Below are 13,957 nucleotides of genomic sequence, written 5' to 3'. Positions count from 1 at the left end.
CATCTCATCTAAGCCCCTGCATATCATAGGCCTCCTGTATAGTACAATAGTTACTTTTTGGGCACACACATTCCAGAAAGGTATCTAGTCTTCATTCAATGACATCGAGAGATGGAGAATCCACCACTTTCCCTTTTAGTGAGGGCCAGGGGGTTCCATTTCCCCTTCCACTAGCACCCCATTTACAGTGAGCCAGAGCAGTACCTGCAGCAGGGAGTGGGAGTTGCTGATGTCCACAGAGGCACAGCCCTTGCAGTGTCAACTTCCCACAAGGGGAGGTGAAGAGCACCCCCAGCAACACACAAACACACACACCACTCCTGGTGGTGGGAGGGGAACAAGAGAAAGCAAGGAGGGATGGAGGAAAAGGTAAAACGAAAAGGACAAACCCTAATGTCCCCAGTGATTCTACAGCACAAAATCCCAGGTGGGCTGTAAAATTCTGCCACCTTGAACTAGTGTTTTCCATGCCTAGAATTCAGCTGGCACCAGATGGATCAGACTGCAGACTGAGCAGGTTAAAAACCTCTCCAAGGTTCTTACCTTCTCAACAGGCACGTCTGTTTTCTAGTAAAATCAATAAAAGGAGAAACTCGAAAGAGGCTCCTGCACGCACTGACGTACGTGAACCCTAATACTCTCTCAGTCCTCAAAGAAAGACCCCGAGAAGGAGACTTGCTGAAGGAAAGCCACAGGGTCTCTGAGGTTTCCCTGGCCCTGCGCTCCTGTCCTGCCAGGCTGATGTCAGCATCTCTCTCTGAGGTCACCACCTCCCTAACACATTTGACCAATAAGCTGACATCCTGCAAAAGGCCTTTGTGATGTCACTGCCACACCCAACCAAACCCTCAAGTGCTAATGTCCTGCTGCTGGCCTGACACTTTGAAGGTTTGAGCTACTCTCTGTGGATCACCCCACTCAATGCATCCTCATTCTAGGAAGCAAGCGGGCTAGACAGTAAAACATCAGAGGCTGCTCCCAATGCTACACTCAGTGTTTCCAAAATTAGTAGACTTTATGGTCAGAAGAGACCTTTAGAGCATCTAATCTAACCCGCTGCATATCATAGGATTACTGTATAGTACAATAGTTACTCTTTGGGCACACACATTCCAGAAAGGCATCTAGTCTTCATTCAATGACATCAAGAGATGGAGAATCCACCACTTTCCCTTTTAGTGAGGGCCAGGGGGCTCCATTTCCCCTTCCACTAGCTCCCCATTTACAGTGAGCCAGAGCAGTACCTGCAGCAGGGAGCGGGACTTGCTGAAGGCCTCAGAGGAACAGCCCCTGCAGTGTCTCAGGCACCTGGCGCAAGTGCCGGATGATGCGGAGCTGGTGCATCACTTTGGCCGTGACGTCCTCCTGCTGCAAGGGAATGAGAACCTGTCAGAGACTCAAAGGCCCCGAGGAATCAGGGGGAATTAAGGGCACCTGGAACCAGCAGTATTTCCACCCACCACCTGCCCACCGCTGAGGGATGAATTCACCTCCTGAACCCCAGAATGGAGTCTTCTTGTCCTTTCTAGTATCCTCCAGTGCCAACCCCCCTCCTTGTAGGATTAGCTCCTGCTACCTCCCCTTCAGTGTTCTTCACAGCTGTTCCACCTCCAAACCAAACCTCAAGTTATCAGAACCCTCTTCTGCACCCCCAACCAGGCTGGGCATCGAGGCGGCTCTAGCGGGGGGGCAGGAGGGATTCTGCCAGAAGTGAAGTGGGTTGAGGGGAGGTTGAGATCTTGCCCCAAGTCATCCCAGACACTAATGCTAAGCCACAGGATGGCAGCATCTAGTGTCAGTGGAGTCCAAGCACTATTTCAACCATACAGTTTTGGATGAACTCCCCACAAGGGGAGGTGAAGAGCACCCCCAGCAACACACAAACACACACACACACACACACACACCACTCCTGGTGGTGAAAGGGGAACAGGAGAAAGGACAAAAGACGTAAGAGATGAAGAGAAAGGAAGGGGGGATGGAGGAAAAGGTAAAACGAAAAGGACAAACCCTAATGTCCCCAGTGATTCTACGGGACAAAATCCCAGGGAGGGAATAAAATTCTGCCATCTTAAACTACTGTTTTCCATGACTAGAATTCAGCTGGCACCAGATGGATCAGACTGAGCAGGTTTCAAAACCTCTTGGAGGCTCTTACCTTCTAAATAGGGACGTCTGTTTTCTAGTAAAATCCGTCAAAGGAAAGGAGAAAACTTGAAAGAGGCTCCTGCTCACACTCACATACGTCAACCCTAACACTCTCTCAGTCCTCAAAGAGAGACCTCGAGAAGGAGACTTGCTGAAGCAAAGCCACAGGGGTCTCTGAGGTTTCCCTGGCCCTGTGCTCCTGTCCTGCCAGGCTGATGTCAGCATCTCTCTCGGAGGTCACCACCTCCCTAACACCTTTGACCAATAGGCTGACGTCCTGCAAAAGGCCTTTGTGATATCACTGCCACACCCACCCTTCCCCGGAAGTGCTAATGTCCTGTTGCTGGGCTGACACTTTGAAGGTTTCAGCTACTCTCTGTGGATCACCCCACTCAATGCCTGTTCATTCTAGGAAGCAAGCCGGCTAGACGGTAAAACATCAGAGGCTGCTCCCAATGCTACACATGGGCCTGGTCTACACTACGGGTTTAGGTCGACTTTAGCGGCGTTAAACCGAATTAAGCCTGGACACGTCCACACAACGAAGCCCTTTCTTTCGACTTAAAGGGTCCTTTAAACCGGTTTCTTTACACCACCTCTGATGAGGGGATTAGCGATAAAACCGGTCTTTGCGGGTCGGAATTGGGGTAGTGTGGACGGAATTCGATTTTATTGGCCTCCGGGAGCTATCCCACAGTGCTTCATTGTGACCGCTCTGGACAGCACTCTCAACTCAGATGCACTGACCAGGTAGACAGGAAAAGACCCGCGAAGGTTTGAATTTCATTTCCTGTTTGCCCAGCGTGGAGAGCTCAGGTGACCCCGCAGAGCTCATCAGCACAGGTAACCGTGATGGAGTCCTCCCAGGATCGCAAAAGAGCTCCAGCATGGACCGAACGGGAGGTACGAGATCTGCTCGCCATATGGGGAGATGAAGCAGTGATAGCTGAACTCCGTAGCAGTAAAAGAAATGGAAAAGTATTAGAAAAGATCTCCAAGGCCATGAAGGACCGAGGCCATAACAGGGACACACAGCAGTGCCGCGTGAAAATTAAGGAGCTACGGCAAGCTTACCACAAAGCCAGAGAAGCAAACGGAAGGTCCGGGGCAGAGCCGCAAACTTGCCGCTACTACGCGGAGCTGCATGCGATCCTAGGGGGTGCAGCCACGACTACCCCAACCGTGTGCTATGACTCTCTCACTGGAGAAACACACAGGGAAGACGGTTCAGGGAACGAGGAAGATGACGATGGAGGTACTGTAGGTAGCTCACAGCAGCAAGGAAGCGGAGAAACCGGTTTCCCCAACAGCCAGGATATGTTTGTGACCCTGGACCTGGAACCAGTAACCCCCGAACTCACCCAAGACCCTCAGGGCACACAGGAGACCTCTGGTGAGTGTAACTTTGTAACTATTTGTAAACATTACAAAAAAAAAGCAAGCGTGTTTAATGATTACTTTGCCCTGGCAATCGTGGCCAGTACATCTACTGGAAAAGTCTGTTAACGTGTATGGGGATGGAGCGGAAATCCTCCAGGGACATCTCCAGAAAGCTCTCCTGGTTGAAATGGGGTGATTTTATTAAGGGGACATTCAGAGGCGCCCGTTCCTGCTCTTCTGACCAGAAATGTTCCCCGCTGTTAACCACGCGGTGGGGGGAGGGGTGAAGTGATCATCCCAGAGAATCGTGTGTGTGTGTGTGGGGGGGGGGGGTTACTTGTGTTTGTGCCGCATGTTAACCGGGAAACCACAGCCCCCTCCTTTTACATTGAAACCCCATTTTAAATGGACAACCCAATTCATCCTTGATATGGGAAATGCGCTGCTGTTTGCAACCTTTCCCGCATGTTAAGAAGGTTAAAAAAGCCAAAACACTGTGGCCTACGATGGCTGCCTGCAAGCCGAAATATGCGACCTTGTAATGAAAGAGTGTACCCATTGTTCTCTAAAATGTGTCTTTTTTAACCACCTCTCCCTTCTCCTCCGCCAGCTGCAAATGTTTCTCCTTCGCAGAGGCTCGTGAACATTAGAAAGAGAAAACGTAGGACGAGGGACGAGATGTTCACGGAGCTCCAGATGTCCGCCCAGGCTGATAGAGCACAGCAAAATGCGTGGAGGCAGTCAATGACGGAGATGAGAAAAGCCCAATATGAACGAGAGGAGAGGTGGCGGGCTGAATCGCGGGAAGAACAGAGCAAGTGGCGGGCTGAAGACGATAGGTGGCGTCAGCTTGCAGACAGACGGCAAGAGGCAATGCTCCGTCTGCTGGAGCATCAAACTGATATGCTCGAGCGTATGGTTGAGTTGCAGGAAAGGCAGCAGGAGCAGAGACCGCCGCTACAGCCCCTGTGTAACCAACAGCCCTCCTCCCCAAGTTCCATAGCCTCCTCACCCAGACGCCCAAGAACGCGGTGGGGGGGCCTCCGTCCACCCAGTCACTCCACCCCAGATGATCGCCCAAGCATCAGAAGGCTGGCCTTCAATAAGAGTTAAAGTTTTAAAATGCAGTGTGTCCTTTTCCATCCCTCCACCCCCACCCATCCCAGGCTACCTCGGCAATTATCCCCCTACCTCTGTAAGGAACTAATAAAGAATGCATGAATGTTAAAAAAAAATGACTTTATTGCCTCTGCAAGCGGGAGGGGAGGGTGGGGTGGTGTGGTTGGTTTACAGGGAAGTAGAGTGAACCGGGTCGGGGGGGGGGGGGGTTTGGAGGGTTCATCAAGGAGAAACAAACAGAAGTTTCACACCGTAGCCTGGCCAGTCACAAAACTCGTTTTCAAAGCTTCTCTGATGCGCACCGCGCCCTGCTGTGCTCCTCTAACCGCCCTGGTGTCTGGCTGCGCGTAATCAGCGGCCAGGCGAGTTGCCTCAACCTCCCACCCCGCCATAAAGGTCTCCCCCTTACTCTCACAGATATTGTGGAGCGCACAGCAAGTAGCAATAACAATGGGGATATTCTTTTCGCTGAGGTCTGAGCGAGTCAGTAAGCTGCGCCAGCGCGCTTTTAAACGTCCAAATGCACATTCCACCACCATTCGGCACTTGCTCAGCCTGTAGTTGAACAGGTCCTGACTCCTGTCCAGGCTGCCTGTGTACGGCTTCATGAGCCATGGCATTAAGGGGTAGGCTGGGTCCCCAAGGATCACGATAGGCATTTCAACATCCCCAATGGTCACTTTCTGGTCCGGGAAGAAAGTCCCTTCCTCCAGCTTTCGAAACAGAGCAGAGTTCCTGAAGACGCGAGCATCATGTACCTTTCCCGGCCATCCCACGTTGATGTTGGTGAAACGTCCCTTGTGATCCACCAGGGCTTGCAGCAGCATTGAAAAGTACCCCTTGCGGTTTACGTAGTCGGTGGCTTGGTGCTCCGGTGACAAGATAGGGATATGGGTTCCGTCTATGGCCCCGCCACAGTTTGGGAATCCCATTTCAGCAAAACCATCCACTATTGACTGCACGTTGCCCAGAGTCACTACCCTTGCTATCACCAGGTCTTTCATTGCCCTGGCAAATTGGATCACAGCAGCCTCCACCGTAGATTTGCCCACTCCAAATTGATTCCCGACTGACCGGTAGCTGTCTGGCGTTGCAAGCTTCCACAGGGCTATCGCCACTCGCTTCTCAACTGTGAGGGCTGCTCTCATCTTGGTATCCTGGCGTTTCAGGGCAGGGGACAGCAAGTCACAAAGTTCCATGAAAGTGCCCTTACGCATGCGAAAGTTTCGCAGCCACTGGGAATCGTCCCATACCTGCAGCACGATGCGGTCCCACCAGTCTGTGCTTGTTTCCCGGGCCCAGAATCGGCGTTCCACGGCATCAACCTGCCCCAGTGACACCATGATTTCCACATTGCTGGTGCCTGTGCCTTGTGAGAGGTCTATGTCCATGTCAATTTCCTCATCACTCTCGTCGCCGCGCTGCAATCGCCTCCTCGCCTGGTCCGGGTTTCACCTTGGCATGTCCTGGCTCTGCATATACTCCAGGACAATGCGCGTGGTGTTCATAGTGCTCATAATTGCCGCAGTGATCTGAGCGGGCTCCATGATCCCAGTGCTAGCTATGGCGCCTGGTCAGAAAAAAGGCGCGAAAGTAGTATCTGATGGACCAGGAGAAGGAGGGAGGGCGGGAGGGAGGGAGGGCCGAGTGACGACATGGCGTACAGGTACAGGAACAGGGAGAAACACAAACAACTGTCACACAGAATGGTCCCCCCAAAGATTAAAATGAAAACCCTGGGCTTAGCAGGCCATTGATTTCACGGAGGAAGGGGAAGCATATGAATACAGAACAAATCTATTTTTTACATCTTAAGGTGGCAGCCGACGGTGCAGCATGAGTGACAGCCATACCCATACCAGTATGACGATGACGGATACCAATCATAAAATACCATCATCTGCCAAACGGCAAGGGGCTGCTGCTGTGTAGCAATGCAGCCCCACGTCTGCCAGCCCCACGTCCGCCAGCACCCAGCATCGCCCTCGGCCTCTTCTGGGTGCTTAGCAGACAATACTGGGCAATTGGCAGAAAATAGTATATTACGACTGGTAGCCATCATCATCGAAACAGTAGCATGTCTGCCCAGGTGGCCATGATTGACAGCCACACCAGTACGACGACGATGGGTACCAGTCATAATATACCATCGCCTGGCAAGGGGCTGGTGCAATGCAGCCCTACGGCTGCCAGCCCCATGGCTATCACTCATGCTACACCGTCTACCGCCAAAAGGCAGTTAGCAGCTGCTGCTGTGTAGCAATGCAGTCCCACGTCTGCCAGCACCCAGAGGACATATGGTGACGGTGAGCTCAGCTGAGCTGAGCGGGCTCCATGCTTGCCGTGATATGTTGTCTGCACAGGTAACCCAGGTAAAAAGGTGCGAATCTATTGTCTGCGTTGCTGTGACGAGGGGGGAGGGGCCTGACGACATGTACCCAGAACCGCCCGCGACACTGTTTTGCATCATCCGGGCATTGGAATCTCAACCCAGAATTCAAAGAAAAGGCGCGAACCGCTTCTCGGCTCTCTGAGCTGTGGCGCAAACGTAGTATCTGACGGACTAGGGGAAGGAGGGAGGGGGGCCGAGTGACGACATGGCGTACAGGCACAGGGAATTAAAATCAAGAACGGTGGCTGTGCATCAGGGAGAAACACAAACAACTGTCACACAGAATGTTCCCCCCAAAGATTAAACTGAAAACCCTGGGCTTAGCAGGCCGTTGATTTGACGGAGGGAGGGGGAAGCAAATGAATACAGAGCAAATCTATTTTTTACATCTTAAGACGACGGTGCAGCGTGACTGATAGCCCTCGGCATCTTTCTGGGTGCTTGGCAGCAAATACGGGGCGGCGTATGACGATGGTCTTCAGGCCTATTGCACAATCGGCTGCTCGGGGAAGACTCTGCTAACGTGCGATGACCCGACTTGTAATAGGACGGCTAATAGTCGTAATACACCATTTACTGCCAAAAGGCAAGCCCCACGGCTGCCAGCACCCAGATCGCCGATGAAGGCTACCAGTCTACTGCACCGTCTACCGCCAAAAGGCAGTTAGCAGCTGCTGCTGTGTAGCAATGCAGTCCCACGTCTGCCGACACCCAGAGGACATATGGTGACGGTGAGCTGAGCTGAGCGGGCTCCATGTTGTCTGCGCAGGTAACCCAGGTAACCCAGGTAAAGAGGCGCGAATCTATTGTCTGCTGTTGCTGTGACGGGGGAGGGAGGGGCCTGACGACATGTACCCAGAACCGCCCGCGACACTGTTTTGCATCATCCGGGCATTGGGATCTCAACCCAGAATTCAAAGGGGCGGCGGAGACTGCGGGAACTGTGGGATAGCTGTGGGATAGCTACCAATAGTGCAATGCTCTGGAAGTCGACGCTAGCCTTGTACTGTGGACGCGGTCCGCCGACTAGAGCACCTAGAGAATTTTATTGTGTGGACACACAATCGGCTGTATACAACCGATTTCAATAAAACCGGCTTCTATAAATTCGAACTAATTTCGTAGTGTAGACGTACCCTCAGTGTTTCCAAAATTAGGGGACTTTATGGCCAGAAGAGACCTTTAGAGCATCTCATCTAACCGCTTGCATACCATAGGCTTGCTGTATAGTACAATAGTTACTTTTTGGGCACACACATTGCAGAAAGGCATCTAGTCTTCCTTCAATGACATCAAGAGATGGAGAATCCACCACTTTCCCTTTTAGTGAGTGCCAGGGGGCTCCATTTCCCCTTCCACTAGCTCCCCATTTACAGTGAGCCAGAGCAGTACCTGCAGCAGGGAGCGGGAGTTGCTGATGGCCTCAGAGGCACAGCCCCTGCAGTGTCTCAGGAATCTGGCGCAAGTGCCGGATGATGCGGAGCTGGTGCATCACTTTTGGCCGTGACGTCCTCCTGCTGCAAGGGAATGAGAACCTGTCAGAGACTCAAAGGCCCCGAGGAATCAGCGGGAATTAAGGGCACCTGGAACCAGCACTACTTCCACCCATCACCTGCCCACCACTGAGGGATAAATTCACCTCCTGAACCCCAGAATGGAATCTTCTTGTCCTTTCTAGTAACCTCCAGTGACAACCCCCCTCCTTGAAGGATGAGCTCCTGCTATCTCCCCCTCAGTGCCCTTGACAGCTGTTCCACCTCCAAACCACAGCTCAAGTTATTAGTACCTTTGGACACAGACTGGCTAACCTAGTGAGGAGGGCTTTAAACTAGGTTCGACGGGGACAGGTGAGCAAAGCCCACAGGTAAGTGGGGAACATGGAGACCGGGGAGATGGGTCAAAAACGAGAGGGAGTGTGGGCTATATTGTCAGAGGGAAAGGAGGGTCAGGACAAAACTGGGAGGAAAGATCAAACCAGTATCTTAGATGCCTATATACAAATGTGAGAAGTATGGGGAATAAGCAGGAAGAACTGGAAGTGCTAATAAATAAATACAACTATGACATTGTTGGCATCACTGAAACTTGGTGGGATAATACACGTGATTGGAATGTTGGTGTGGATGGGTACAGCTTGCTCAGGAAGGATAGACGGGGAAAAAGGGAGGAGGTGTTGCCTTGTATATTAAAAATGTACACACTTGGACTGAGGTAGAGATGGACATAGGAGACGGAAGTGTTGAGAGTCTATGGGTTAGGCTAAAAGGGGTAAAAAACAAGGGAGATGTCATGCTAGGAGTCTACTACAAGCCAACTAACCAGGTGGAAGAGGTGGATGAGGCTTTTTTTAAGCAACTAACAAAATCATCCAAAGCCCAAGATTTGGTGGTGATGGGGGACTTCAACTATCCGGCTATATGTTGGGAAAATAACACAGCGGGCACAGACTATCCAACAAATTCCTGGACTGCATTGGAGACAACTTTTTATTTCAGAAGGTTGAAAAAGCTACTGGGGGGAAGCTGTTCTAGACTTGATTTTAACAAATAGGGAGGAACTCGTTGAGAATTTGAAAGTAGAAGGCAGCCTGGGTGAAAGTGATCATGAAATCATAGAGTTTGCAATTCTAAGGAAGGGTAGAAGGGAGAACAGCAAAATAGAGACAATGGATTTCAGGAAGGCAGATTTTGGTAAGCTCAGAGAGCTGATAGGTAAGGTCCCATGGGAATCAAGACTGAGGGGAAAAACAACTGAGGAGAGTTGGCAGTTTTTCAAAGGGACACTATTAAGGGCCCAAAAGCAAGCTATTCCGCTGGTTAGGAAAGATAGAAAATGTGGCAAAAGACCACCTTGGCTTAACCATGAGATCTTGCATGATCTAAAAAATAAAAAGGGGTCATATCAAAAATGGAAACTGGGACAGATTACAAAGGATGAATATAGGCAAACAACACAGGAATGCAGGGGCAAGATTAGAAAGGCAAAGGCACAAAATGAGCTCAAACTAGCTACGGGAATAAAGGGAAACAAGAAGACTTTTTATCAATACATTAGAAGCAAGAGGAAGACCAAAGACAGGGTAGGCCCACTGCTTAGTGAAGAGGGAGAAACTGTAACAGGAAACTTGGAAATGGCGGAGATGCTTAATGACTTCTTTGTTTCGGTCTTCACCGAGAAGTCTGAAGGAATGCCTAACATAGTGAATGCTAATGGGAAGGGGGGAGGTTTAGCAGATAAAATAAAAAAAGAACAAGTTAAAAATCACTTAGAAAAGTTAGATGCCTGCAAGTCACCCGGGCCTGATGAAATGCATCCTAGAATACTCAAGGAGCTAATAGAGGAGGTATCTGAGCCTCTAGCTATTATCTTTGGAAAATCATGGGAGACGGGAGAGATTCCAGAAGACTGGAAAAGGGCAAATATAGTGCCCATCTATAAAAAGGGAAATAAAAACAACCCAGGAAACTACAGACCCCAGTGAGTTTAACTTCTGGGCCAGGGAAGATAATGGAGCAAGTAATTAAGGAAATCATCTGCAAACACTTGGAAGGTGGTAAGGTGATAGGGAACAGCCAGCATGGATTTGTGAAGAACAAATCATGTCAAACCAATCTGATAGCTTTCTTTGATAGGATAACGAGCCTTGTGGATAAGGGTGAGGCTGTGGATGTGGTATACCTAGACTTTAGTAAGGCATTTGATACGGTCTCGCATGATATTCTTATTGATAAACTAGGCAAATACAATTTAGATGGGGCTACTATAAGGTGGGTGCATAACTGGCTGGATAACCGTACTCAGAGAGTTGTTATTAATAGTTCCCAATCCTGCTGGAAAGCCATAACGAGTGGGGTATCGCAGGGGTCTGTTTTGGGACCGGCGCTGTTCAATATCTTCATCAACGACTTAGATATTGGCATAGAAAGTACGCTTATTAAGTTTGCGGATGATACCAAACTGGGAGGGATTGCAACTGCTTTGGAGGACAGGGTCATAATTCAAAATGATCTGGACAAATTGGAGAAATGGTCTGAGTTAAACAGGATGAAGTTTAACAAAGACAAATGCAAAGTGCTCCACTTAGGAAGGAACAATCAGTTTCACACATACAGAATGGGAAGAGACTGTCTAGGAAGGAGTACGGCAGAAAGGGATCTAGGGGTTATAGTGGACCACAAGCTAAATATGAGTCAACAGTGTGATGCTGTTGCAAAAAAAGCAAACCTGATTCTGGGATGTATTAACAGGTGTGTTGTGAGCAAGACACGAGAAGTCATTCTTCCGCTCTACTCTGCTCTGGTTAGGCCTCAGCTGGAGTATTGGGTCCAGTTCTGGGCACCGCATTTTAAAAAAGATGTGGAGAAATTGGAAAGGGTCCAGAGAAGAGCAACAAGAATGATTAAAGGTCTTGAGAACATGACCTATGAAGGAAGGCTGAAAGAATTGGCTTTGTTTAGTTTGGAAAAGAGAAGACTGAGAGGAGACATGATAGCAGTTTTCAGGTATTTAAAAGGGTGTCATAAGGAGGAGGGAGAAAACTTGTTCACCTTAGCCTCTAAGGATAGAACCAGAAGCAATGGGTTTAAAGTGCAGCAAGGGAGGTCTAGGTTGGACATTAGGAAAAAGTTCCTAACTGTCAGGGTGGTTAAACACTGGAATAAATTGCCGAGGGAGGTTGTGGAATCTCCATCTCTTGAGATATTTAAGAGTAGGTTAGATAAATGTCTATCAGGGATGGTATTTGGTCCTGCCAGGCGGGCAGGGGACTGGACTCGATGACCTCTCGAGGTCCCTTCCAGTCCGATAATCTATGAATGTATGAAAAAAACACTGTTCTCCACCCCCACCCAGGTTGGCCAGGGAGGCGGCTCTAGCAGGGGGGGCAGGAGGGATTCTGCCAGCAGTGAAGTGGGTTGCGGGGAAGTTGAGATCTTGACCCAAGTCATCCCAGACACTAATGCTAAGCCACAGGATGGCAGCATCTAGTGTCAGTGGAGTCCAAACACTATTTCAACCCCACAGTTTTCGAGGAACAGGAGAAAGGACAAAAGAAGTAAGAGATGAAGAGAAAGGAAGGAGGGATGGAGGAAAAGGTAAAACAAAAAGGACAAACCCTAATGTCCCCAGTGATTCTACGGCACAAAATCCAAGGGATGGAATAAAATTCTGCCATCTTAAACTACTGTTTTCCATGCCTAGAATTCAGCTGGCACCACGTGGATCAGACTGAGCAGCTGCTAAAACCTCTTGGAGGCTCTTACCTTCTAAACAGGGACGTCTGTTTTCTAGTAAAATCAGTAAAAGGAAAGGAGAAAACTCGAAAGAGGCTCCTGCACGCACTGACGTACGTGAACCCTAATACTCTCTCAGTCCTCAAAGAAAGACCCCGAGAAGGAGACTTGCTGAAGGAAAGCCACAGGGTCTCTGAGGTTTCCCTGGCCCTGTGCTCCTGTCCTGCCAGGCTGATGTCAGCATCTCTCTCTGAGGTCACCACCTCCCTAACACATTTGACCAATAAGCTGACATCCTGCAAAAGGCCTTTGTGATGTCACTGCCACACCCAACCAAACCCTCAAGTGCTAATGTCCTGCTGCTGGCCTGACACTTTGAAGGTTTGAGCTACTCTCTGTGGATCACCCCACTCAATGCATCCTCATTCTAGGAAGCAAGCGGGCTAGACAGTAAAACATCAGAGGCTGCTCCCAATGCTACACTCAGTGTTTCCAAAATTAGTAGACTTTATGGTCAGAAGAGACCTTTAGAGCATCTAATCTAACCCGCTGCATATCATAGGATTACTGTATAGTACAATAGTTACTCTTTGGGCACACACATTCCAGAAAGGCATCTAGTCTTCATTCAATGACATCAAGAGATGGAGAATCCACCACTTTCCCTTTTAGTGAGGGCCAGGGGGCTCCATTTCCCCTTCCACTAGCTCCCCATTTACAGTGAGCCAGAGCAGTACCTGCAGCAGGGAGCGGGAGTTGCTGAAGGCCTCAGAGGAACAGCCCCTGCAGTGTCTCAGGCACCTGGCGCAAGTGCCGGATGATGCGGAGCTGGTGCATCACTTTGGCCGTGACGTCCTCCTGCTGCAAGGGAATGAGAACCTGTCAGAGACTCAAAGGCCCCGAGGAATCAGGGGGAATTAAGGGCACCTGGAACCAGCAGTATTTCCACCCACCACCTGCCCACCGCTGAGGGATGAATTCACCTCCTGAACCCCAGAATGGAGTCTTCTTGTCCTTTCTAGTATCCTCCAGTGCCAACCCCCCTCCTTGTAGGATTAGCTCCTGCTACCTCCCCTTCAGTGTTCTTCACAGCTGTTCCACCTCCAAACCAAACCTCAAGTTATCAGAACCCTCTTCTGCACCCCCAACCAGGCTGGGCATCGAGGCGGCTCTAGCGGGGGGGCAGGAGGGATTCTGCCAGAAGTGAAGTGGGTTGAGGGGAGGTTGAGATCTTGCCCCAAGTCATCCCAGACACTAATGCTAAGCCACAGGATGGCAGCATCTAGTGTCAGTGGAGTCCAAGCACTATTTCAACCATACAGTTTTGGATGAACTCCCCACAAGGGGAGGTGAAGAGCACCCCCAGCAACACACACACAAACACACACACACACCACTCCTGGTGGTGAAAGGGGAACAGGAGAAAGGACAAAAGAAGTAAGAGATGAAGAGAAAGGAAGGGGTGATGGAGGAAAAGGTAAAACAAAAAGGACAAACCCTAATGTCCCCAGTGATTCTACGGGACAAAATCCCAGGGAGGGAATAAAATTCTGCCATCTTAAACTACTGTTTTCCATGCCTAGAATTCAGCTGGCACCAGATGGATCAGACTGAGCAGGTTCCAAAACCTCTTGGAGGCTCTTACCTTCTAAATAGGGACGTCTGTTTTCTAGTAAAATCCGTCAAA

General features: G+C 50.0%; 1 protein-coding gene and 2 long non-coding RNA genes across 6 annotated transcripts in view; 1 reads left to right on the top strand and 2 right to left on the bottom strand.

The window, feature by feature from the left end:
- The window catches only part of LOC135977850 (uncharacterized), a 121,817-nt gene that overhangs the window by 38,969 nt on the left and 68,891 nt on the right, over nucleotides 1-13,957 (bottom strand). The gene's annotated exons all lie outside the window — the stretch shown is intronic.
- On the bottom strand, nucleotides 1,245-13,130 carry LOC135977851 (uncharacterized). Its single transcript, XR_010595297.1, has 3 exons — nucleotides 13,008-13,130; nucleotides 8,432-8,556; nucleotides 1,245-1,368 (listed from the first exon to the last, which is right to left on the bottom strand). It is a non-coding gene; the product is annotated as an uncharacterized LOC135977851 (long non-coding RNA).
- Nucleotides 2,839-4,763, top strand: LOC135977854 (uncharacterized). The gene is made up of 2 exons (XM_065579029.1): nucleotides 2,839-3,541; nucleotides 4,139-4,763. The coding sequence occupies exons 1-2, from the start codon at nucleotides 3,001-3,003 to the stop codon at nucleotides 4,639-4,641; spliced, it is 1,044 nt and encodes a 347-aa protein (XP_065435101.1). The 5' UTR covers nucleotides 2,839-3,000; the 3' UTR covers nucleotides 4,642-4,763.

The sequence above is a fragment of the Chrysemys picta genome, unplaced genomic scaffold (genome assembly GCF_011386835.1).
Source record: "Chrysemys picta bellii isolate R12L10 unplaced genomic scaffold, ASM1138683v2 scaf45, whole genome shotgun sequence".
Classification (NCBI taxonomy): Eukaryota; Metazoa; Chordata; order Testudines; family Emydidae; genus Chrysemys; species Chrysemys picta.
Note: the sequence above shows the minus strand (reverse complement) of the source record. Positions and strands in the feature narration are given on the sequence as shown.

Bases quoted from the DNA above. Each gene is read 5' to 3' on its own strand.
- LOC135977854 (XM_065579029.1), top strand. From the start codon at position 3,001: ATGGAGTCCTCCCAGGATCGCAAAAGAGCTCCAGCATGGACCGAACGG. The intron at 3,542-4,138 runs GTGAGTGTAACT...CTCCTCCGCCAG, and splicing joins GGGCACACAGGAGACCTCTG to CTGCAAATGTTTCTCCTTCG.